The sequence below is a fragment of the Glycine max genome, chromosome 1 (assembly GCF_000004515.6).
Source record: "Glycine max cultivar Williams 82 chromosome 1, Glycine_max_v4.0, whole genome shotgun sequence".
Classification (NCBI taxonomy): domain Eukaryota; kingdom Viridiplantae; phylum Streptophyta; class Magnoliopsida; order Fabales; family Fabaceae; genus Glycine; species Glycine max.
Window position 1 is genome coordinate 25,306,024 of NC_016088.4, and position 26,481 is coordinate 25,332,504.

The 26,481-nt window shown below is 34.5% G+C and overlaps 2 protein-coding genes and 2 long non-coding RNA genes across 4 annotated transcripts; 2 read left to right on the top strand and 2 right to left on the bottom strand.

Annotated features, from left to right (window-relative positions):
• Positions 1–1,140: 1,140 nt before the first annotated feature.
• On the bottom strand, positions 1,141–2,275 carry LOC121174617 (protein MAIN-LIKE 1-like). Its single transcript, XM_041014202.1, has 4 exons — positions 2,072–2,275; positions 1,580–1,972; positions 1,313–1,477; positions 1,141–1,230 (listed from the first exon to the last, which is right to left on the bottom strand). Exons 1-4 carry the CDS (start codon positions 2,273–2,275, stop codon positions 1,141–1,143), a joined length of 852 nt encoding a protein of 283 aa, XP_040870136.1.
• Positions 2,276–3,681: 1,406 nt separating this feature from the next.
• Positions 3,682–7,955, top strand: LOC102667741 (protein MAIN-LIKE 2-like). The gene is made up of 6 exons (XM_041014205.1): positions 3,682–3,750; positions 4,280–4,444; positions 6,645–6,725; positions 6,834–7,025; positions 7,111–7,770; positions 7,851–7,955. Exons 1-6 carry the CDS (start codon positions 3,682–3,684, stop codon positions 7,953–7,955), a joined length of 1,272 nt encoding a protein of 423 aa, XP_040870139.1.
• A 4,754-nt stretch (positions 7,956–12,709) lies between these two features.
• Positions 12,710–14,900, top strand: LOC121174838 (uncharacterized). Its single transcript, XR_005891293.1, has 2 exons — positions 12,710–14,166; positions 14,529–14,900. It is a non-coding gene; the product is annotated as an uncharacterized lncRNA (long non-coding RNA).
• Positions 14,720–17,259, bottom strand: LOC102668734 (uncharacterized). The gene is made up of 2 exons (XR_412762.4): positions 16,369–17,259; positions 14,720–15,236 (listed from the first exon to the last, which is right to left on the bottom strand). It is a non-coding gene; the product is annotated as an uncharacterized lncRNA (long non-coding RNA).
• Between the last annotated feature and the right edge of the window lie 9,222 nt (positions 17,260–26,481).

Below are 26,481 nucleotides of genomic sequence, written 5' to 3' on the forward strand. Positions count from 1 at the left end.
ATGACATTAGGTGCTGAATTCAATGTGGAAAGCTTAACATGTAGAGATTGGAACACATCATCGAAAGTATCCCAAAAGGTATGTGTTCGGTTCTGTAAGTTAAGGAGGTTGGAGTATAAATCCTCAATGGTTCTTTTGAAAAATTGCATTTGCAGGTGCAAGAAAGAAAAGAACTACCTATATAAGCATGAAGTTTAGCCGCTTCAAGAAGCTGGGACTTGGCTTTGATATGCTTATGAAGGATAGGGACACAGGCTAGTAAACTAGTGTCGAGCAAGAGTAATGTTATAAACTATTGTGCAAATTATCTTCATGTATTCATTATGAATAAAAAGGGTTCAATCCTTAGTGATACCCTGATATTCGAATATTTGAAACGTGTAATTTGCTAAGATGAAATTCAATCGTCACGATATTTCATCTATGCAGTAGTTTGTGGTATGTTATGACTTTGGTGATTTGATCGGTAATTACACTAAAATGGGGGAGGTTTGTTGGACATTTTAGTGTAATTGATCTCTTTATTATGTTAAAATAAGAGTGCACGCTTGTTTTAATGTAATAACGAGATGTTCAGTTTAGGCAAATTTTGGAAGTTACATGGAAGTTACTAAAACTTCCATCAACGGCAAATTTTAAAAAGAAATAACTTCCATCAACCGCCAAAAACCACATTTTCTTTGATCATAAATAATCATTCTGGTTCAGAAAGCATAACCTGTGACAAAACATACAAGACCAAAACAAAACTCTTGAATTATAATCTTCTGATTTTATCCGATTGAACAATTTTGGTTGAACCCCGAAATTTGATTCAATCTGAAAGTGTTATACACGACTTCAGATTTATCCAAGTATTATCTCGATTTTCAAATTTAACCAACACATATGACAGTGAAGCGCTAACAGGCGGCGGAGGGATGCTCTGAATGTAACCAAACTGCCGTAGCACCCTCTCCGGTTGAACTATGACCACCATAGGACCCCATCTCAGCTGACCCTAGAACGATGAAATCAGCTCAAACCCCCTAACCCCTCGATGCTCAGTGTAAGGCAACTAGCACACATCTGTGATCGTCAAAGCATCACAACGGGCCCGGTACGGTGCTCCTGTAATTCCCTTCACATGCGCCTTCATCGTCAGCCACCAGGAAGCAGTGGGGACGTCTCCTCGTACGCATCATCTGTGACGCACTGATGCACACTCGAAAAGTGCTTATAGATCCAGCACTACAAAAAATGAGGTTAACATAACATAAAAACATGTTTATATCATAATCCAATGTAACATATTTAAAAATAGAAAATTTACCTGTAATAAAGTCAGGTACCCCCCAATCTGTCGTGTCGTGGTCCTAGAAGCTTCATCTAACTGGTCATACATATGAACCAACGCGGCAACTCCCCAGGCATAACCACCACTCTGACTTAGGTCGCGAAAAGCCTCTAGATGCACCACATGAACATATGTTGCACTCTTGTTAGCAAAAAGAGTGCAACCCACTAGGTGCAGCAGATAAGCACGAGCTGCTACAATCCATCATCGTGTCTCGCATCTCATCTCATAGATGTCTCGAACCCATCCCAGCCGTACATATGCCCCGCGTGATCGTGTTGTCTCGGCTCTAGCCTCCTCAGCAGACACCTCGAGCAACTCTATCAACAAAAATATCGCCTCGTCCACAGAAAGAGCATGAAAGTTGTGGAAGGCGCCACTGATAGGCAGATGGAGGAGTGACGACACATCATCCAGTGTGATCGTCAACTCTTCTACTGGAAGGGGGAAGGTGTTGGTCTCCCTGTGCCACCTCTCCACAAATGCGGATATAAGTTCAGGATCGCCGGTAACAACAAAACACCCGATCAATGGACTTAATCCTGCGGCAGCAACCAGTCCTTCAATCTCAGGCACTGGCCTCCCAATTAATGTCACATTCCTCCCATCCGACACCAACTTCAACTCAGGACGTTCCTGAATTGAAGTACAAAGCATTCCAAATATACAAATATATATAAAAAAATTTAATGACAAACAAATCAACAATAAGAAATAATTAAAAAATTAAAATACTTGTCCACTCCAAATGGCATGTGCAACATGGCTCGCAAATGAAGTCAGCACTGACGGGTCACGTAGCCCACCTGGGAATCCCTCAGGATCATCAGCATGTGACCCCTCAGCACCATCATCAGTCTGTACGTCCGCAGTCATCTCAGGTGCATCCTCAGCCATATGAGGGACATCCTCAGTCATGTCAGGAACATCCTCAGTCATCTAATGAACCCGTTGCCTACGGGCTGATGCAGTAGGCCTACGCCTGTGGGAAACATCAATTGCATCATGCACATCCTGTCTATCTCTGCCTATAACCCTACCTATAGCATGACCTAAACCTCGTGTTCTAACCATGATCTGCAAATCATGTAGAACACGTATTTTTTTGGGTCAAATAAACTATTCATATAATTATTTCAAAACATACACAACTTTCTTTATAAAAATAAAACAAGTTTATTTATAAAAAAATAAGACTAATTTAAAAAAAATTATTTCAAAACACATACAACATAATTTATAAAAAAAATAAACAACTTCATTTATAAAATAAAACACAACTAATGTAAAAATAATTAATTAGTAAACATCCACAACTTAATTTATATTAAAAGAAAAACACCTTCATTTATAAACAAAAAAACAACTAATTTAAAAATAAATAATTAGTAAACATACACAACTAAAATTATATATAAAAATAAAACAAAACAAAACTAATTAAAAAAAATTTCAAAACATACACAACTTAATTTATAAAAATAACAAACTCCATTTATACAAAAAAGACTATTTTAAAAAAAAATTCCAAAACACACACAACTTAATTTTAAAAAATAGACAACTTCATTTATAAATAAAAAAACACAACTAATTTAAAAATAAATAATTAGTAAACATACACAACTAAAATTATATAAAAAATAAACAAAACTAATTAAAAAAATTTCAAAACATATACAACTTAATTTATAAAAATAACCAACTTCATTTATAAAAAAAGACTATTTAAAAAAAAAATAACCAACTTCATTTATAAAAAAACACTATTTAAAAAAAAACAAATTCCAAAACACACACAACTTAATTTATAAAAAATAAACAACTTCATTTATAAACGAAAACACAAATAATTTAAAAACATACACAACTTAATTATAAAAAAAAAACAACTTCATTTGTCATAAAAAAACCAAACCTAATTTTTTAAAAAAAATTAAAAATCATACACTACATAATTTATAAAAATAAAATAACAACCTAATGTATTAAAAAAGCAAAACAAATTTTTAAAAAAAAATCCCTACTTCCGGAAGAACCACTTCTTCCAGAGAAACATCCGGAATAAGTTCTTCCGGTAGAGGCTCTTCCGGAAAATTTCCAGAACAACTTCTTCTGGAAGTTACGGAAGAAGTGGTTCTTTCGGGAAGTTTCCGGAAGAGGTTCTTCTGGAAGAAATCGTTCCAGGTCCGCCGCGTTTTCCCCATTTTTTCCGACGATGTCTTCTACCCTAAGGTTCCACTATCCTAGGCTAAATGCTACAAGACCATTGGACATTAAAGGGGAGGGGAGTTAGGGGAGACTAACCTCGACGGCAAAAACGCAACAACGACAGCTAATCGAAAATGGCAGCAGGAAGGCGCGATCGTGGGGAAGAAGAAGGAGCAGAAGAAGAAAAGAAGCAAAGCAGAATGGTCTTCCGGGAGCTCATTGCGCTTTTTTTAAATTTTAATTAAAGGACAAAATGGTCCATTCACTAATTTGCTGGGTGCACCAACAATATTGCTAGGTGCACCTAGCATGTCCCTTGTGGTTGGAATTCTACCATAGAAGGTGTGTCCAATGGGTTGCCTCTCTTGTGTGGCCATATTTTGGAGACCAAATATGTAACAAAACGTACATTTGTGATGAGTTGAAGGTTGGGTTGGGTTTTGACTCGGGATAAAAATGGACTCGTGTCACGAATGGAGTTAGAAAGGAAAGTGGACCAAATCCTTAATGATGAGAACATAAAATGAAGGTCTCTGGAAGGCTGCTGCTAGGTGCACCCAGCAAAATTGCAGGTGCACCCAAAAATTCATTGAAGTTACAAAAATGCCCTTCGTTTAAAAATCAAAAGTTAATAAATTTTTTAAAAAAAAACTTTCTTCTTCCGCGCTCATTCCTGGTCCGTGCACCCAGCATTTTTCTCCCCTTCTTCGCCTTCTTCCTCTTGGTCTGCAGTGTTCTTCCGCGCTCCCTTCCTCGTTCGTGTTCTTCAGTGGGCTTCCTCGCAGCAGTCTTCTTCCTCCTCGTAGCAGTGTTCCTCGCAGCAGTCTTCTTCTCCATTTTGGTTGCGTCCCTTCGTGTTCTCCATTGGGTTGTTTGAGCGTTTCTTCCGCCATCGAGGTTAGTGTTCTAACCCCATTGGCTTTGGATATCTGTTAGAATCGCGTTAATGGCCTTAGGATAGACGACATTGTTGTTGTTTGGTGCTGGAGGTTGAAGACGAAGTTCTTTTGCGAGAAGAAGCTTCTTCCGCGTGTGTGTTAGGGGACGAAAATGGAGTCAGCGGAAGAAGGTGTTCTTCCGCTGGCATCCGCCGAAGAACCTTTTTAGTTTCTTCCAAAGGAGCCCGCGGAAGAACACCTTCTTCTGCTGACTCCATTTTTGTCCTGTCACACTCGCGGAAGAACACCTTCTTCCGCAGACTACATTTTCTGCTCGCGGAAGAACCTGCGGAACCTTCTTCCGTAGGCTTTCTTCTCGCGGAAGAACCTGCCAAACTTCTTCCGCAGGATGCATTTTGCTGTATATTGGTTATTTTTCTTGAAAATTATGTATGAACCAGCAATTTATTGATATTATTAGTTAGTTTTTTTATTTATTAGGTATTACAGAGTGTATATTGTATTTAAGTTACACAAACTCCCTAATTTTGTGTTTTTTAGTTGCTATTGGGATGTCTAAATTGAATTGTTATTTGTTGTGATTTGGTGTGATTGACTTATGCATTAGGATGTCTAAATTGAACTGTTATTTGCTGTCATTTGGTTAGGATGTGTAAATGACTGTATACACTGCATAAATTGAATTGTTATGTGGAACACAACATGAAAGAGCAAAATTAAATTGATTATCCAATTCCTTTTCACAGGAAATATGACACTATGGTGAGGAACCCCTGCTACAATTTAAAAGAACATGTTGTGCTATGCCTGTTACGGGACAGAGATCGAGCATGAGACGAGTCTAGCTAGTAGCATCATGTGTTAGTAGAAGATAATATTGTAAAATACAACATAAATAGCTAGTTAACAAATTGAACACGAAATGATGGAGCACCTTGATTCCTCTAATTTGATGTATTGAGAATTTTGAATACAAAATAATGTGTTGAGAATTTTGAATACAAAATGATGCACTTGGTGATTACAAATCCAAGCACCCACATTTGTATTAGTTACATGTATTTGTATTAGTTACAAATCCAAGCCATTCCAAACCAAATGCACTCTAAATGGTATGAAAAGGTTTAGTAGGAATTTCTTTACAAAGCATATACGTTGACATAATTAGCTTAATTAAAATTTAAAAAATAAAAATAAGGCTAGAAATTAGCAGGAATTATGGGTAATTAGTATTACTAATACTCAATACAAACCAAATATCCTTATTTGCTGATAAAGTCTAGCTGTCTATTTCTGACCATTGAATCCCTTCCTTGACAAGGATGAAAAGCTCTTATTGAAAGAATAACAGACAACTAGGACAAATTAAATGACACATGTGAGCCATGTATCTAGCCCTTCCTAGTAAGAACAAATGCTTTGTTCGGGTGCTTACTCTTTTCTCCATACCTTACCATATGAACTAGAATATTGTAATAGTTCACTTTCATTGTAACTAAGATTCATGTGCAGTTGGTGATTACAAATCCAAGCACCCACATGGATCCGCAAGCCTTGTGCCCTTTTTGAATATTTGGCCATACTCTCTATTTTTATAAATTCTCAATTCACAATCAATCAAAGTGTTTGACTCCACATGAATCTAATTCAAAAAATCCACTCCTAAGTAATTTGAGTTTCAGGGAGGGGATGGAAAAACCACGTCATCATGCCTACTTGAATAGCAGTGGCTCTGCTATTCAAGAGACACAGAGTTACCACTATTCAAGGCTTGTCAGAACCATTTGCACTGTGAGAAATTGCTTAGTTAATGAAATTCGTGTGATGATGTTAAGTTAGACAGTTCATATAATTTCTTTGATTTAACTTGAACTTAGAGATGAATTAAATGAATTTATACCACATTAATTGATTGTAATAGCAATGTATAAAGGAAAGAAAAATAAACCTTCAGGTTTAATAACTACAATTGTGTCTTGAGAGAATCACAATGACAGGATTTGAGTTCTACTAATCAATTGAATTATATTTGGTGTGATTTATATATGCATTTGTTATATATGCATTTGTATGTCAATTATTTGGATAAATTATGTTGAACTAAATATATAATCTATGGGTTTGGATAAACTATGTGGATTAGTTAGAATTCCAAAGCTTTGTTACACAAATTATTTGAGTGTTCTTCATGATTTCAGATCATGGTTAGAACACGAGGTCTACGTTGTGTGGTAGGCACAGGTAGAGGCAAAGACCTTAGTCAGGATGTGCCTAAGGATGTTCCTCGCCGTCGTAGGCCCACTGCCTCAGCACGTAGGCAACGGGTTACCCAGATGGCTGAGGATGTGGCTAAGGATGTTCCTTAATTGCTTGAGGATGTTCCTCAGTTGGCTGAGGATGTGCCTGATGCGTCTGATGGTAGCCCAGAGAGGACAGGAGCCGCCGATGGTGCTGAGTCTGATCGAGTGGCTAGTGATGGGACAGCTGCTGATGATGAGGGGTTCCTCGGTGGGCCACGCAATCCATATGTTTTGATAGGATTTGCTGATCATGTGGCACACAGCATATGGCATGGACAGGTACGTACATATTTTATTCCAATAATTAGAAAGTAGTTTCTTTTATTTTGAAATACACAAATTTATAAATTTTTATTCAATTTAGGAGCGACCCGATCTCAAGTTGGTCTCCCATGGTAGGAAAGTAGATAAATTTGGGAGACCGGCTGCTGAGATCGAAGGTATGATTGCGGCCACCGGATTGGATCCATTGATCAGGTGTTCTGTGATCACCACTGATCCTGGACTCATATCCGCCTTTGTTGAGAGGTGGCATAGGGAGACGAGCAGCTTCCACCTCCCAGTAAGGGAGGTGACGATCACTCTAGACGACGTTTCGTCGCTCCTGCACATCACGATTACTAGCGCGCTGCATTCATTCGAGCCGATGGCTACATCTGACGCAGTGGCGCTGTTGACGGAGCTACTTGAGGTCACCCCAGACGAGGCTACAGTTGAGACACGTCAGGCAGGTGGGCCTCATGTTCGGTTGTCCTGGCTTCGGGACATGTACCAGAGTAGGTGTCGGGCCAGGCAGTGGGTTGCTGTAGCTCGGGCGTACCTACTTCATTTGGTTGGTTGCACTCTTTTCGCTAACAAGAGTGCAACCCATGTCCATGTTGTGCACCTGCAGGCATTCAGAGACCTGGCACAGGCAGGGACATTCTCTTGGGGAGCGGTCGCTTTGGTCCACTCGTACGATCAGCTTAACGAGGCATCGCAGGCCCCTACACGGCAGATGGCTGGTTACATTTCACTACTTCGGGTGACTATCGCTGCTTGTAATTTAAATTAAAGTAAAATTCAATCCATGTTTGATTGCTGATGTGGACTTTGTGTTTGTAGTGCTGGATTTATGAGCACTTTCCATCAGTCCACAGGTCTGTTGTTGACGATGGTTATGCTGAGGCTAGCCCACGTGCCTGTAGGTGGCTTACGGGTAAGGCCTAGATGACCGGGATTAAGGGAGCCCCTTACAGAGCACGTATTGATGCCCTGACAGTCACTGACGTCTGTTGGATGCCGTATGCGGAGCATCGGGGAGTTCGGGGCTATGACTTGATCTCCTCGTACATGGGGCAAGTCAGATGGGGTCCGATCATCGTCTACCTTCGACTAGAGAGGGTGGTTCGGAAAATGGGGTACATTCAAACAGTTCCTCCGCCACCGGTTCGTGATTCGTTGACATGTACTAATATAGACGACCGGTGGGTACAGTTTTCAGATCATGTAGCGCCTACAGGGGAGCTCTGTGTAGTTCCTGGGCAGGTGGCCCCAGACTACATGGAGTGGTTTTTTCAGATTTCACACCCCTTTGTGACGCCGACGGAGGACACTGCTGAGCCCAGACCTGCGCCTCCCCTTCCAACTCATGATGATGACTTCGTGGAGCCACCTGTCGCCGAGGTTCTAGTCGCGTCAGATCCCCCTGCGCATTCTGTGGTAAGTTGTGTACTTTTTCTTAACTTTATTATTTTTTATAAATTCATACTCACTTGTTATTTTCACTGAGACAGGTTGATTGCACAACATGTGTCAGGATGGGTAGGATTGTTGAGCAATTGGAGCGCGTCATCAACCTCAGGATGGTGACTGCAGGGACTGACTTATATGATATCATGGATCTTTGCCTGAGGATAGCTAGAGATGATGACCCAGATGACAGTCTTAGGCCGCGACAGAGACCCCGCATAGATTAGGATTTATCTTTTTTATTGTATTTGTTTATGTATTTAAATTTTAGTATTTATTTTTGAATTTGTTAAAAAACATTGACTTAGATAATGTCTATATTTCTTTATGTATTTAAATTATGTTTTTACTTAAATTATGTCTTTATGTATGTTTTTACTTAAATATAATGTCTCTATTTCTTTATGAAGTTAGACATATTAAAAAATAAGTTATAAATTTAAAAAAAAATAAGTTACAAATTTTAATTTATTGAAACAAATAACTTGGAAATTTTAATTGAATTTAATTAATTGGACAAAATAAGTTAGACATTTTAAGTTATACTGAAAATTATTATATAATTTAAACAACAATAAGTTAGAAATTTCAAATAAAGAAGTTACAAATTTAAAATAAATAAGTTAGAAATTTAAAATAATAAGTTAGAAATTGATTGAAACAAATAATTTACAAATTTTAATTGATTGAAACAAATAAGTTCCAAATTTTAATTGATTGAAACAAATAAGTTACAAAATTCAAAAAAATAAGTTAGAAATTTTAAGTTATACTGAAAATTATTATATAATTTAAACAGCAATAAGTTAGAAATTTCAAATAAAGAAGTTACAAATTTAAAATAAATAAGTTAGAAATTTAAAATAATAAATTAGAAATTGATTGAAACAAATAAGTTACAAATTTTAATTTTTACTTACAATTATTATATAATTTAATCAACAACAAGTTACAAATTTCAAAAAAATAAGTTAGAAATTTAAAAAAAAAAATAAGTTAGACATTTAAAAAAATAAGTTAGAAATTTAAAAAAAAAATAAGCTAGAAATTTTAAAAAAATAAGTTAGTCATTGAAACAAATAAGTTACAAATTTTAATTTTTACTTAAAATTATTATATAATTTAATCAACAACAAGTTACAAATTTCAAAAAAAATAAGTTAGAAATTTTAAAAAATAAGTTAGACATTTAAAAAAATAAGCTAGAAATTTTTTAAAAAATAAGTTAGTCATTTAAAAAAATAAGTTAGAAATTTAAAAAAATAAGTTATAAATTTTTTAAAAAATGAGTTAGAAATTTAAAAAAAAAAGTTAGAAACTTTAAAAAAAATAAGTTAGTCATTGAAATAAATAAGTTACAAATTTTAATTTTTACTTAAAATTATTATATAATTTAATCAAAAACAAGTTACAAATTTCAAAAAAATAAGTTAGAAATTTAAAAAAATAAGTTAGACATTTCAAAAAATAAGCTAGAAATTTTTTTAAAAATAAGTTAGTCATTTAAAAAAAATTAGAAATTTAAAAAAATAAGTTAGAAATTTTTAAAAAAATGAGTTAGAAATTTTTAAAAAAGAAGCTAGAAATTTTTTAAAAAATAAGTTAGTCATTGAAACAAATAAGTTACAAATTTTAATTGATTGAAACAAATAAGTTACAAATTTTAATTAAATGTAATTGATTGGACAAAATAAGTTATAAATTTTAATTTGCACGAACGGGTCACAAACATTTATTCCTTATAAATTTTTTTGCTAAAAGTTGATAATAAAACTTTTATTCCTTTTTGATACATACTACACATTACAAACGGGTCACAAACATAACAAATTGACACACTAAGACATATTACATCGACTAGAACATCATGGACACAAATTTAATTTGCACGAAACAGCCTAACATTTAACTAGCATTCAATCACGCAAGGACGTAACCACATCGTCCTCATTTTCCATAACCAGTTTACTAAAGAGAGCCAAAATTTCTATTGGCACAAATTGTTTCCAGTAATTAGACTCTACCAGCACCTTGAGCACGTCGTTGTCACATTTCAGCTCAACAATTTTAAATTCTAAAACTTTCTCATAATACTCCAAATGACTAGGTTGTCGATAAAACAAACGCCTTACAACTTGGGATTCGTGAATCCCATGAGGAGGATTTCCTTTAGGTGCTACTTGCTTGATCAAATCCTTCAGTTGATCTATGCTACATCCTTTTGGAATATCAAATTTTTTTGGATTTATTCCGGTGAACGCATAACCCACAAAGTTGTTTTAGCGTGGCATGTTCCACCTTCCGTTGTAATACAGAACCGCATCATGTGTAGGGATGATGGGGCGTTCAAGTAAGTTTAAAATTACATCTGTTGTTCTACCAACGGTACATAACAACTCAATCGGTCCAACAAATGAAAATTGATCATTATACATTAACATGGTGTTCACATCCATGTCATTTTTCAATTGCATACTTTCAAAGTAAATGTTGTTAGCTGTATCTTCCATTGGTCGCCAGTAATGAATTTCATCCACAACTTCATTGTTGTTTAGCCGAACACTGCTATGTATTCTGCTTTTGAGAGTTGAAAAATCGCATAGGTTTGGTACTCGCATGGGCACTAGACTAGAACTTTGAAAATAAACCCCACACTCGTTGTGAATGACGGTTCCATTTCGAAAAATGAATGCCATTGTTTATCGAAAATTAATTTGACAAACTCTAAATACTAGTTGCTGTTGAGTACCATGGGCATCCCCATCTATCATTTATATAAATGGCCCAGCCAGGCACATGGCTTCCCTTTTACCAGACCCGTAACTATTTTACATTGTGAAGCGTAAAACTAAAGCAACCTCCTGTCACGTCGTTCACTGTCGGGTCACGTCAGTCATTGTCGTCTGAGAAAAAGGTTGGTTTCGGGCCATGTAAACTTGCCTAAGTACCCCTGTTCGGGGTTTTTTTAAAATTATCTGGGAAAACCATGAGACTCTCCAAAGGTGGCATGTCTCATGTTTGCACGTCAATGAATCCAAAAAAATAAAAGGAGACACCGGTTCATTCGAACAGAGCCTGCAACGGAAGGCCCAAAACTCAAAAAAGTTAGTTTCAGGCCATGTAAACTTGCCTAAGTACCCTTGTTCGGGGTTTTTTTTAAATTATCTGGGAAAGCCATGAGACTCTCCAAAGGTGGTTTGTCTCATGTTTGCACGTCAACGAATCCAAAAAAAATATCAGGAGACATCGGTTCATTCGAACAGGGCCTGCAACGGAAGGCCCAAAACTCAAAAAAATTAGTTTCGGGCCATGTAAACTTGCCTAAGTACCCCTGTTCGGGGTTTTTTTAAAATTATCTGGGAAAGTCGTGAGACTCTCCAAAGGTGGCCTATCTCATGTTTGCACGTCAACGAATCCAAAAAAAATAACAGGAGACACCGGTTCATTCGAACAGGGCCTGCAACGGAAGGCCCAAAACTCAAAAAAGTTAGTTTGGGACCAACATTTCCTCTTGAGGGACGACATGTGACCTGCTACTCTGACCCTTATCTGGCATGTCCATCCTTCTTGGCGCAGCATTTAATTCGTCGTCAGAAATAGCTGAAGGACACCTCACTTGTTTCTCTTTTGGACGCCACTGGTCTTGTCATCGTCGAAGGCGCCCTTGCACTTGCCGGCAGAACCTTTTCCGGCGACCTCTTTGCCTTTTCCTTTGGCCTTGTTCGTCATTTCTACAGAGAATGCAATGAGACCAACGCCAATTGCATGGTCAGAGTTAGAGAAATGGAGAGAGGAAGAAGTGTGTGACTAGAGTGTGTGTAACTGTGAAGAACGACGAGTCCAAAATGAATTTTACTGTAAATAATTTGAGGAAAAAAGTGACCAACACATATCATGCGGTGCATACAAGAATCGGCCATTGGTCAACTTGTGAGAGGAAAAAATCATTTAACTAATACCAAATAATCTTAAAATTAACAAAATAATTTAACTAATTAACTCGTGGAAGAACCTTCTTCCGTTGACTCTGGCGGAAGAAGTTCTTCCGCGTAGTTCCACGGAAGATGGTTCTTCCGCAGTTCTTCTTCCGTTGACACTCGCGGAACATTTCTTCCACGAGTGTCAACGGAAGAAGGTTCGCAAAAAGGCTGAAGGGCATTTTTGCCATTTTGGAAATTTGCTGGGTGCACCAACAATGCTGCTGGGTGCCCCTAGCAAATCCCTCTCTGGAATTGAAGGATAAAGTCATGAACAACATAGCCGAAGCAAGTCGTTCGTTAGAGAACCTTAATAGGTTTGTCAAGTGGCTTAAAGAATAAGGATTGACATTTTATGCATCTGTATTATTTATGTTAGCTGAAAGAAATCAGATCAAAGTTGATGCAGTAAGCTTTTCAAGCGATTAAAATGTCTACAAGGTGTCCAAAAATGAAGATATATATGGCCATGAAACTGAAACAAAATTTAGTAAGCTTTTCAAGTGATTGAAATGTTTACAAGGCCACTTTCTTTGTTTTAGTCGTCTGGATGCTTTAAGACAAAGACAGATAATGTAATCTAGTATCCTTTCTTCTTTTCATTTGATATATATAGTCTTGTATGACATTGTATTCAAGTTAAGAGTATCTCTTAGTACTTTAATTCTTAAATATGTTTTTCTTATAAAAAAAATCACGAAAAATCATTAAGATGTAAATACTTATTTTTATATATTTAAAGAAATACCATAGTCAATATCAAAACTGATGCAAAACAGATAAAAAACATTGCTCCAAACTAGTATATCATTCTTGGATTCCAAGGCACATCTCAATTACACAGCCTACTCTGAGCATTATTTCACTTTTTTCTGCAATTAACCTCACAGTGACTTTACAAAATCTAGTTAACTAACATTAGTTAATGGAGTCCAGTGGCATCAATTGATTCATGTGGCCAAACCTACTCAACCCAGTAAGTGGGATATAGTAGCAGAGATGTTCAATTTCTATCTACTGAACCTACTTTGCAAGTAAGTAACAGAGAGGTTTCCTTTCTATCTCTGCCTCTCACATACCTAACTAATATATGGAATATGTTGTATCAGTTATTTCTCAAAACTTTAAATAACCAGTGTTTGAAATGAATTAACTTAACTGTGCTGAATATGCAGAAATAAAACTTGGGGTTTGATTGTAAGACTTTTTTTTTTGCCAAGGGTACTGTTGCTTACTTGAGACCATTTATGTTGTTAAATAGATAACACCTCTATGCAGCAGAAAAGAGTACAACAAAGCCAATGGAAGAGGTTTATATTCAGGTCAGGTGTAGCACAGGTTAAAGTTCACATACAGTTTCTGATAGTACATTGGGAACGTACCTTGGATCTGTAAAGGCAGTTTTAATTTTAGTTTGAATAAGTTAATTGATAAGAATATGTTATTCTGCCGTTAGTGAAATAGTTAGTTTCAGATTTTATTGTTTAGTTAATAGAAGCTCCCAAAATCACAAACATGATTTCTATTCAGTTGTAATTTTTTTATACGGCTGAAATTACAAACACTGGAAAGAAGAAAAACAAAACACAAGCTATCTACTCCTTAAAAAATAACTACTCCAAAGCGCATCAGCCAAAGAAGGCTTCATTAAGCCTGGTGCACAGAATGTAGTTGTCTCTGCTACATCAGGCAAAGAACATATGAAGATGGAGGTGTAACTTCAACTAGCTATTTTCTCATTACCCTCTTACACATTAGAAATTTGTGCATATAAATTTTTGTTCAAATTAATGGTAAATTGGTTACTAGGGTCATGATGACAAAATAATTGAACATCTATAGTTATTATAAAATGCTAATATTGTACTGTGACATGCGACTCTTTTACAAGGGATGCTATCAGAAACCTCAAATAAAGCATAGACATACGACTCTTTTTGCATGACTTATTACTTGGCATTAACCGTTTCACACTGTTTTGCTCATGCTTTCAATAATGAAACTCATGTCATTACAAACTCACATGTTGAATTATTCATTCATATCTTATAAATCTGAATTTTTCTTTGTATAGTTTTGAACTCAGTTGGACAAAGCAACCTTGCTGGGTGACATGATTATACATTTGAAAGAGCTGAAAACAAATGCAGCACAAGCTAGTGAAGGCCTAATGATACCAAAGAACAATGATAAAATAAGAGTCGAAGAAGGAGGATTTCTACATTCAGTTCTTTATCTATAAGAGATTTCTTATAAGAACTTTTCTTTTTAAATGTGTAATTTAAATCTCCATATGCATAGCATATATCTAAATATGATGAGGGAGTGAGTGAGATTAGCAAATAGCAATTTCACTTGTTAGAGAAGCTGTACATTCTGAAAATCATGTGAATCTGGTTGTACATGTATCAGAAGCATAATAGCAACTTTACTCAGGTTATGCGCACTTGCTGTTGTTGAGTCATTCAGCATTGCTACTCAGGATTACTAGAATTGAAATCCAATACAAGCTCATGTGTACTGTGATTCAAACTCATGTTTTTTTGCAATTAAATGTCATGTTTCTCTCTATTTCTTCTTTTATTTTTGTGTTGTCTCCCAAGTTTTCTTTACCTTATACAAAGAGTGAAATCATATCAGTGCTGCCTGAAGATCAATTAAATTAAGGAGCCCGTCAGATACATAATAAATTGGTTTTAGATAGGATATGATTGAGGTAGAATGAACAAATATGCATCAAGAAAAAAATACGCCACCAAATATGCATCAAGGCTGCACTCTCCTACACCAAACAAGTACATATGATATGTTAATCCCAAAATATAAGCCACAAACACTTGCCAATATATACAAATAAATTAGCTATATTCTACAGCAAAACATGCTGTCATGCTTCCATGTACCCTTTTCAATTTTGTTCCGCTGCATTGGAATACTTCATTTATATTGAAACAGAATAATAAAGTCTGCCTCCATATTTCATAAATTTATTGCTAAAAGCAGAAATGAGAGCATATTCAGTATATCAATCCTATTTGTAAGATGCAGAATTGAACATCAAGGGATAGCCTACGAAAATGAGTTATAGATGCTTGTACAAGGACCCTAAAATTGATGTTTCTAAACAGATAAATTCTGTTACATTCAAATATACATAACCTTGGCAGAGAAAAACTAAAAAGTTAAAGATTAATTCCTTTGCCCACATGAATATGAAACTGAGAACTCAGACTACTATACAATAGTAGAAAAAAATGATTATGAAACTTAGAAAAAAATGATTATTGGAAAATGAACTAAAAACGAAATCTCCCACTAATAGCCTATCTAAATAATAAATATCATCCTCAATTGCTCCTTCATCGCCTTATCTAATAACCTCTAGACATAATTCATTCTTTGTTGGTCCTTGAACTTCCAAAGAAACTTCTGATATTCAGGGTTTTTAGCAAACTTTAAAGCCAAGTCAATTTCTTGGGGCTTCACTAAATCCCAGTTTTTAAACCAATTCTTTAAAATCTCTTTTTGAAGGATCTAGCTGTGAAAGATCTGGCATTTTGGCCACCATTTTTCCAAAATTAGTTATCACCGCATCCATTTTATTATCGAAACTGTCAATAAATCTAGTAGCTAATGTTGGCATGAGTCAAGGAGATAATATTTAAATTTTCGTTATTTTTTTTTCTTGTAATAAGGATCCCTAGAATTATTCTCATGTGCAGTTACTATAATTACTTTAATTAGAACTGCATATTTATATACTTTCTAGTAATAAGCATAATGTACAAGAACAGAAAACATTTTTCTGTATCTTGGTATCAGAAAGAATTACGGTCAATTTTTTCTCCTTTCCTAAAACCCTAGACTCCTCAAAACCAAATAAGCTGTAATGGCTTAAGAAGCAAAGATTGTACCTGTCTCAAGTTAGAATGTTAGCTCTGAGTCATCCAATATCAACATCATACCCTTAATTGAACGACAGAAACTTTAATGTATGGTCAAAGATGATGAAGGTTCATGCTGCGTGCTTGAATAAACTTGGCCACTTGAATGGAAAAAACTGTGAAAGTCGGAGAAGACGATCCTAGTTATTCCAAATGGGTCATCGAAGATGCGGTTGCACAGGGATGGTTGTCGAAAACCATGGAACCTCATCTTATTGGTATGTTTATTGAGTTACCAACTGCTCGAGACATTTGGGATAGTATTACGTTACCCAAATGTTCTATGACGGAGAAGATGAAGCCCAACATTATGAACTGTGTTGTAATGCAACCCAGATTCAACAAAATGGATAAGCGATGCCCAAGTAGAATGGAGTGTGTGCAGCAGATGTAAAAAGCTGTATGGACGATCTTAACAAGGATCGAGTATTTAATTTTCTCAACGGGCTTGACCAACAGTTCAATCCAATTTGAAAGTGACATTCTTTGAAAGAAACCGCTCCCGAGACTTGAAGAATGCTGCCATATTATCCTCTGTGAATTTCAGGGGCAAGAAACTATGCTTGGAAGGAAGGATTTTGTAGTAGAATAATCCATGCAATGGTTTCAAAAACTGCCTCAGGGATGCGACCTCGTTCTTTGCGAGACCTTGATGAAGCCAAGAAAGACAAAATCCGATGCAGTCATTGCAATGCGACTCGACATAAAAGGGAAACTTGCTTTGAACTTCACGGCTATCCCGAATGGTTCTTGGAGAAGAGGAGGCAAATGAGAGCTAAAGGCAAGCGTTCAGGACCAGCAAAACTCATTGATTATGTAGCTGGAATTGCTGCTGTAGCAACAAGTCAAGGTAGTTCTGTAAATTCCTCCAAAGTTCAAGACACCAATTTGTTGTTTTTCTCAACCAGGTTGATGTGACTGAGCCAACTCATAATTCAGGTATTAAAAATCTATAATAATAATAATAATAAATAAGTACAAATAAGTTTGTGTACTTAGATGTGTTATTAAAGAAACAAATTTTTTCTTTTCAATGGTGTTAAAATTCTACGTATATCCACACATCGAGAATCTTCTTTCTACTTTTTAGTTTTTAAACTAGACTTGAACTTTTCCAAGTTGTGTTAGTATATTTTGTCTTAGTGGATGTTTCTATTTATGATGTTAAAAAGAGATGAATTTGAGCATTTTCATTGACTAGTATTTTCATGGTGGTCATTAGAGTTCATATGCTTTAGATAATTGCATCGCCGCTCCACCCACGAGACACATCGCTTGAACCCACCACCAGGAAGACTTTGATACAAGGGATCCACCGTCGTCATCTTACTCGTTCAAGCTGATCACCAAATTGAAGCATCAACCATGATACCAATTATTGGGGAAAAATACACTCATATCTTTATTACTTAAAAGTCACACAACCAAGAACAAGAGGCAACATCATAAGCGAAATAGAAAAAAGATCACAAATTTGTTTAACGTGGTTTGGGCCCTCACCCTTACATCCACAACCTCAATTTGTTTAACATGGTTTAGACCCTCATTCCTACATCCACAATCTTTTTAGGACAAGTTGTACAAATAAGGGAAGACAAGTGTGAGGTGAAGTCTCACATCGTCTAGGAACGATAAGATTTAACACATTATAAGGGAAGACAAGACCCATAAATCTAAGCCTTAAGATTTTGAGTTAAAGTGTATTGTCAAGTTCACTTATGAGGTTGTTTATGGTCCATTGGTGAAAATCTCCACAGTATTTACCCCTCGATTTCTCCCAATAATTGGTACCAGAGTTGAATGATCTTCTTGTCTTTCCTTATATGGTGTTCAACCTTCTCATTCCTACACAATATGAAACTTCACCTCACGCTTGTACTTTAACAATATTCTTGAAACCACTAGAGCTCTTGATTTGTGTTGTGTTCTCTATTTTCATGTTTTTAAGGCTGGTTAAGTTAACCACACATGTTGTTTTATGTCAATTAAGGTAGCTACTGTGACACCCTCTACCCCGACATATAAATAAATAAAATATATAAAAAATATTGGTAACCAAATTCACACAGGTAAAAGGTTCACATTCACTTCACTATTATCAATTAAAACTTATTAAAAATATATTCGGCTCGAAACAAGGCCGTCAAAATTTACAAAAATATTTTGTTAAATCAGTGAGATAAAATAAAATAGACTAACATTATGCAATTAATATAAAACTTATGTCCCACTGTCATATCCTATCAGAGCATTGTGTCCCGACGTCCTTCAGCACAAGGTTCCTTTAAGCACTTCACCTAGTGCTCCCCCGAACACAAGGTTCAAGATCATCACAGGATCCAAACACAAACAACAAACCGGGAGTGAGTTATCACATTCCTAACTACTATAGAGAAACAAAACAACATATAGTAGTCAAATACAATTTACTTAGCATATCTCACATTATTTCATCACTTTGTCATTCAAAATTCACTTTTCAATCATCAATCACAATACACAAGAATCACACACTCCGATCAAGACATGATAACACATCAATTTCATAATGAACAATTAGCAAGCGCATGAGACAGTTATGCTAAGACTCAAACCTATATGCAATGTGGTACCATGTCAGTGAAAAACCACCCTGGGCGCTTAGGAGTACATAACAAGACACACCACACAATGGGTTTGTCAGGTCACTCTCATTAAGTAAGATCATAGGGAGACCAGTCAGGGTCACGATGTTTTGCGATAATGCTCCAACCATATGGGATCAGCATAGGCTTAAAGGAGCACTCAAACCCGGTGACCCCCAAGGCCTACACTCCAAAGATTTCGTCAGGGCCTCTCCCTCCTGATTAAGGTCCAACCCCTAAAATCATTTTAGCACACAGACACTGCTAGTGAATTATACAATACCCACAACCTCACACTCGTGTCTTAAACACGTACAACATATTGCGCTACAATTTAACATTAGTTCCTAAATAGGAACCTACACTTTCTCTTTAACACTGCGCATTTACACTTTTCTCAAGATAACATTAGTCGGGTTATTGTACAATTCACAACTTACAACACAAATAATGTCACATCAAGAGTTAATCACACACTTATTCACAACCAAAACTCATTCACAATTTCACATCTCATAATGTCACAATCCACCATCACATGTTTTCACGTATCTCACAATTCAACACCAGCTCTACTTTACAATTTTACTCAATCTCAATAACAATATTATAATCTCAAGGCAACATATTATTCCATAATTCATCACATATTTCATTTATAAGCACTGCTCATGAATTATACAATACCATGACCTCACACTCATGTTTCAAACATGATTAACACAATTGCGCTACAATTTAACATTGGTTCCTAACTAGGAACCTACACTTTCTCTTTAACACTGCGCATAAACATTGGTCGGGTTATTGTATAATTCATAGCTCACGATATAATTAATGTAACATCAAGTGTTAAACACATCCACTTATTCACAATCGAATATCATGTCCACACTTTAACATCTCATAACATCACATCAAACGTCTCATATCATTCCCAATGATATTCATAAGGTACAACATACACATGTTCATGAAATTTAACCATAATATTCTCAAACTCCAACACTTAATAATTTTTGGAATCATACTATAACACTCTACAATATTATTTACATAAATTATTACTATAAATAACTACCTCTCTATATATAAACTAGCATACATCATATTAAATCACAAATTTCAAAGTAAGCTTTCAATGCACAAATTCTAAATAATTATATGAACACTTTGGTCAGTTTCAATTATAATATTAATTTTTTAAATTATATATAAAAACCTAAACAGCAAGAAAAGAGAAAATACAAAATCAATATCTCTCTCTAAATTTTTCCTTACTTTATTTCATCAATTCATATTAATTAGAAAAAGTACTCAATTTATAGGGTTCACGCTCAACACAATAGCATATCAATTTCACAACAATTAATCTGTCAAACATATATAATTCACTGTAATAATTATAAGGATAAAATGAAATTGCAAAAACACCCAAAAACCCATTCCAATTGATATCTCTAAGGATCCCTACACATGTTCTCACTAGTTCCCAATTGTGAATAACTCATCCCTTACATTTAAGCGGACTCACGTGTCTTCAGCCAGCGATAGCATCATCTCTAGCGATTCCCTAAGATTCCTCCAATTTTTTTCCTCTAACTGCTCCAATAGAGTTCCCAAACATCAAAGAGACAGAGAAGGGATTGAAGCCTCCACTTGTACTGTCTTCATGTGATTTATTTTTATCCCTCCAAAAATATTATCTCGCAAATCCCAACGGTAAAAGCGTGCGAAATTGAATTTCGAACAATATACCCAAACTTCATGAAAATCCAACGGTTAACGAAACCCGGATCGTTGTTTTACCGAGACAGCTCTAGGTTTCTGCGGGAAAGGAAAATGTTATAATGAAAGAGGTATTTCTCTTAGCTCGGAAATATTATCTAAATTCCTAACGGTGAAAATTCTTGAAATTGGGTTGCGAACGTGGTGCTCAAATTTCAAGACGATCCAACGGTTAATGAATTCGAGATCGTCATTTTTCTGAGACAGGTTAGGTGGCCTGCGGGAAAAAGAGAGGGTTTTGGGAGAAGAGAAAAAAAACGAAATTGTGAGGCAGAGGAGGCTTAGGAGTCCGTCTGAAAACTGACCTAGCATGTTGCTATTTATAGCTAGGGGCATTTACGACCTATTATTTACTCTATTTATTTATTTATTATTTATTATTTTATAAAAACAAACTTTATTTTATTTTTTATCAAACAAATAAATAAAATATCCTTTTTATTTTCTCTCAAATCATTATTTTAATTAATAATTATATCTCCTTATTTATTTATTTATAAAATCTCATCATTTTTCTAAAATTCTATTTATTTATAAATAACAATTTTTTTTAATCTAGTTTACGAAAATTGGGATGTTACAGCTACATAATATGTCAAGTGTTTAGATGTGTTACACTGTAGATGCATCAATGCAAGCTTAATTCTTAAAGAAGTTCAAGAACAGTTGTATCATATATATAAGCCCACATATAATGGTTATATATATTGCCAAATGAAGTCATTAAAAGTTTGTAAAGGCAAAGTTCATATCAAAAACAAAGAAAAGCTTAGATAAAACATTAGATTGTCATGTTTTTCTTTTTTCGTGTCTTTAGATTGTCACATGGTCATATAAGCCATTAGATAACATATACATGTCCCCTAAACTTGAACCAGATCCAAAGGAAAGTGGGGGAGCGGGGCTCATAGATCCGTGCATATTCGTCTTTGGATGGAAGGTAAATGTATTTTTTCCCTCATGACTTGGGAGTCACCAGCTTTGTATTTCACAAGGAATACCCACTTAAAGTTAACAATGTTATTGACAAGTGATTAATTTCTTTACCTTATTCTTGAAATGTACTTGTTTGTTGTTGGCCAATTCATGTTGTCGTTGATTTTGAGGACCAAATTGGCCAAAAATTATGAACTCAACATGTTGAGATTGGGGTACAAGCAGCATTGGCTCACAACACCAACACTTGTCTCGGCAATTCATTTCAAGAGTGCATACCCTTTGTGTTTTCTCTCCATTATACAAATAAGAAGCTGGAGATTGTTTGAGGCTATCCTCAGGATCCTCTTGAGTGATGATTCCAAGAAGGTGACATTGTCAAGAATTTGGATTGATTCAAACTGGGGACTAATAGATGTGTTCTTGTTAAAGATGAAGTAGGTCCAACTTGTTATTAGGGGACATATATTTGAGTGTAAGTTGTGTGCAAGTGGTGTAACATTGCTTCTGTTGCAAGTTAAGTGAACGTCAGGTTTAGAACCAATATAAGCCCTTATTCTAAGGAACTTTATCAAAATGAGATTCTAGTTGTACAGATAGTACATGTTAAAGTCATGGGTGGTCAGCACTGTCTACAGGAAAGCAAGTTAAAAACAAAAGCAAAGTAAGATCAATAAACAACAGTCAAATCAAAAGCAGTATTATACTACTATGCATGTACAAATGCCAAACTGAAAGCATTGGAAATTCTAGTTCCACTGCCTAATGCATGCCTTTCTGATAACTTATCCTACTTTTACTCCAACAATTCCAACACAATGGATTAACATCAACTGCTACTGCAGTGTTGTCATTTGGTTGCTAGATAGATTCACCCCATGTCCATACCATGACTATTTGTGGCCAATAAACCCATTAGTAGTGTATTAATTACGAAGAAGAAAAATATTCAAGGGAAATTTCAAATATATAACATTATAGTGTACTATTAAAAAAAGAGAAGGCTGACCCTTTGACAAGCTTAATGAGTTGATGGTAGAGCTATGTTTCCCTTAATTTGATGACTTCGGCATTTGTAGTCTCCATAGCATGGTAAATAGATGAAGCACCCTATGCTGAGACAAATTGAATAGTCCCAAGTACTTTATTAAGCAAACATATTTTGTTTTTTTTTATGTTGAACTTGATTTTTAACATAGGGTAGGGGTACTCCTCTCGTTGTGCTTTAAGTAAAGGAAAATGACCCTTTAAGAAGTGGAAATTTATATTACCATTCTTTTATGTCACTTCCATGTCATGCCTTTTTAATATGTTTTTCTTATGTTATAGTGGCTTTGATCCCCATCTTGTGTTGGTCATTTGAACATGTTGCCAAGTTCCATAGACATAATTTTAGTCGCTTTACCTTGTACAAGTGAATCATCTTTGAAAAGTTTATTAGATTTCATTAGGTTAGTGTCAGACACTAGAACATAACTTGCCAAGTTCCCTAGTGTGCATTGGGACTTCTATTTTTTTTCGTTTGCTTTCTCTTTTACTTTCTTTATCTTTGTGATTCTTGACTATGTAGTTTCCTGAATTTACCATATAGTTTAAAAGAACAACTTGGCCTTTTGCATGATTATCCATAAATTTACTCTTGATTACTGCAAAGTCAAGTATGAAATTTCTTATATAACTTCAATGTATTGTGTTAATTTGTGTTAAGTTGTCTGGATCATTTTTCTAGAATTAGATTTGATCTCTGGGATCTTATGTCCTTTCATCGTGAATGACAGTTATTGGTTATTCTATTTTTGGTCATTGTCATTGAGAAACAATTGGCACCTTGGGAAAGAGTTAGAAAGTAACTAAATTCAATCTGTTCAGTCTATGAAATCATTCAAATGTATAATTTTCTTTAAAAAAATGAGAGTCATTTGATTCATTGAAATGCTGAGTTTATTTGCACTAGTAGTCACAAATAATGATAATAATAATAATAATAATGTTTTTAGGAATGATGATTGATGTAGGTGGTGTTTGAGCTATTTATTGGATTGCTGCTTTTTTTTTGGACCGTGCTGCTCATAATCACAGATACAAATGTTTTTTATAAACTTTTGATGTTGTTGTTTGTTGCCAATATTTTTATTAGTTGTTCATTGTGATTAATGAGAATTGATATATGCTATACAAATTATGTTCATCATGAGTGAACCTTAGATTCCTGTTTGAGATTGAATACAATGATTCTTGCGGACAGTTTGCATTAATCGTTGTATTGAATCTTGAATTATCCGTTTGGAAAGTTTGGGGAGAGTCATATTTTTATGGTAGGTTCATGTGTTAAGGTTAAGTTAAGATTATTTTGTTGAATTTGATGAAATTTTGGTACAATGCATTTCTAGTTGTTCTCTGAGTGCATACTTGATTATCGGAGAATTAATGTCACCGCTTTCATGTCGTGTACTTGAAGATCAATGCAAAATGCTACCAAAATTTTGTCAAATTTAACAAAATAGACTTAACCTTGATATATGAAAGTACCATAAAAAAATGTTTTCCTGACCTGATGTTGTCTGTATAAGTTAACATCGGTTTTGGTAAAAACCGATGTTGATGTGAAAATATATGACTTTTTTTCTCTCTAATTCTTACTATATAACATCGATTTTGATAAAAAAAATCAATGTTTTTATTTTTATGTTAACATCGGTTTTGGAAAATCGATATTAACTGTGTTACTTTCAACGTCGATACTTTTAACATTGATTAATAACCGATATTAAAAGTTCTTAATAAACGATGTTAAAATCTTATTTTCTAGTAGTATTTGACTTAAGATGTGACCGTTAATTAATAGACAAACTTTTCTATAAAGAAGAAAATGGTAGTATATTACATTTTTTCAATTTAAATAATTATTGAAAGTTTATTTTATACAAGTCAATAATAGTTATGAATCACTTTTATAACACGTGGCAAACTTTCATTTAAAGCCTTCATCAGCAAGGTCAAATTATACCGATATATTTGCTCATTTTACAAAATATTTTTTAAGTTTAAAAATGCTTTACATTCCTACAAACCTAATAGTTTTTTAATTATAAATATTAATTTGTTGTAACGTGATTTGATTGACATGATGGTAGGCATTAAAAAGGATTCCTAAAACAAAAATATAATACATATATATGGACTAAAAAATAAAAAACTATTATAATATTTTGGTAAAAACTATATCTATGTTTACCTATTGGTAGCCTACTTAAATCGAATAAGACAATTATAAATAAACATATTTTTCTTTGAGTATTTAATATTATTGTAATTCAAGATTTAAGTTGAAATTAACTTTGATACTAATTGATCAATGAACTCATTTGTAAAAGTAATTATACTTAGCAAAATCACAAAATTAAAATCACTATATTTATAAAAACACAAAACATATTCATTACTATTAAAAAAGAAGTTTTTTACATCGATTATTAACAATTTTTAACATTTATTATTAACCGATTATCAAAGAAATTTGTAGTTTGTAGATTTGTAAAAGACAACATTTTTGAACCTGCACTTTTAGCTAAGTGGGTTGATGCTTAATTGTATCAAAAGGACTACATGCTTTTGTATTCTGATCTGTAATTTTACCACTTGTACCAGTTATTGATCTTAATAGTATTATTCAGATTTGGCTTTAAAAAAATTAAGAGAGTTATCAAGAAACTAACCCCACTTTGGATTCTCAAATCACGTGATCATGGAATGATCTAGCACCAAATTACAAGTCAAATTGAAATTGAACAAAATATTGACAATAAAAGAGGGATTAAAAAAGCTAGAGATGAAGAGGGAACCTGACAAACACAAAATAAAACTTACACAGAGGTAAAGAGAGTTTTCCATTATTCAACAAGTGAAAATTTTACATACCTCTAATGAAATCAAAGATGCTATTGTGAGAAAGCATCTTTCAAACGTGAAACCACAATTGACGTCTCGACGAAAGATAAGAAAACAACATGTGAATAGAGAGGAAACCGTGATTCTTGAATGAAGAACTAACATCAAATAAATAGGAGTAGAAGGACATGCCTATGGTGGGGAAAGACAAAAGAGCAAGCAAAAACGATAAATAGTGAGAGACGTGCAAAAAATAGTAAGGAGAATTTTATCTTTTGAATATTTATTTTGTGGGAAAACACATTGTACTTTGATTTACCAAGTAGCAAAATTTGGAGCTTTAATTATGTCCCAAGATATTTGTTCTATCTTGTGCCGTGACGATTTTATGGAACAAATGGAAAACAATTGGATTTGTTTTGCACTATTGGAAAGAATGGCTCTAATATCCATATGTTAACTTTCCTTTCTTATAAAATGAATGTTAACAAAAATAGGATGACATATTTAAAAATAATATGAGTTTGTTACCTTAATCTTTTCTTTTTTAAATTGGCGTTAATATAAATTTGTTAACATCGTTTTTCTACTAAAATGGTTAGATGATTTGGTGGAGATGTTTAAAAATTTGAAAAGCAGTGTCCATCCTTAGTAAAAACATGAGCAAAGTCAATATAAAAGCTCATTAACGATATGTAATTTTTAGTGTATAAAACAATAATTAATTTAAAGTTCAGAATTCATACAAATTATTTGAATTCTTTATCATTATCAAAATAATGATATAAAATTTACTTGACCTTATGAATTTTTTTTTATAATTTTATAATTTATTTTAGAGTTAAAT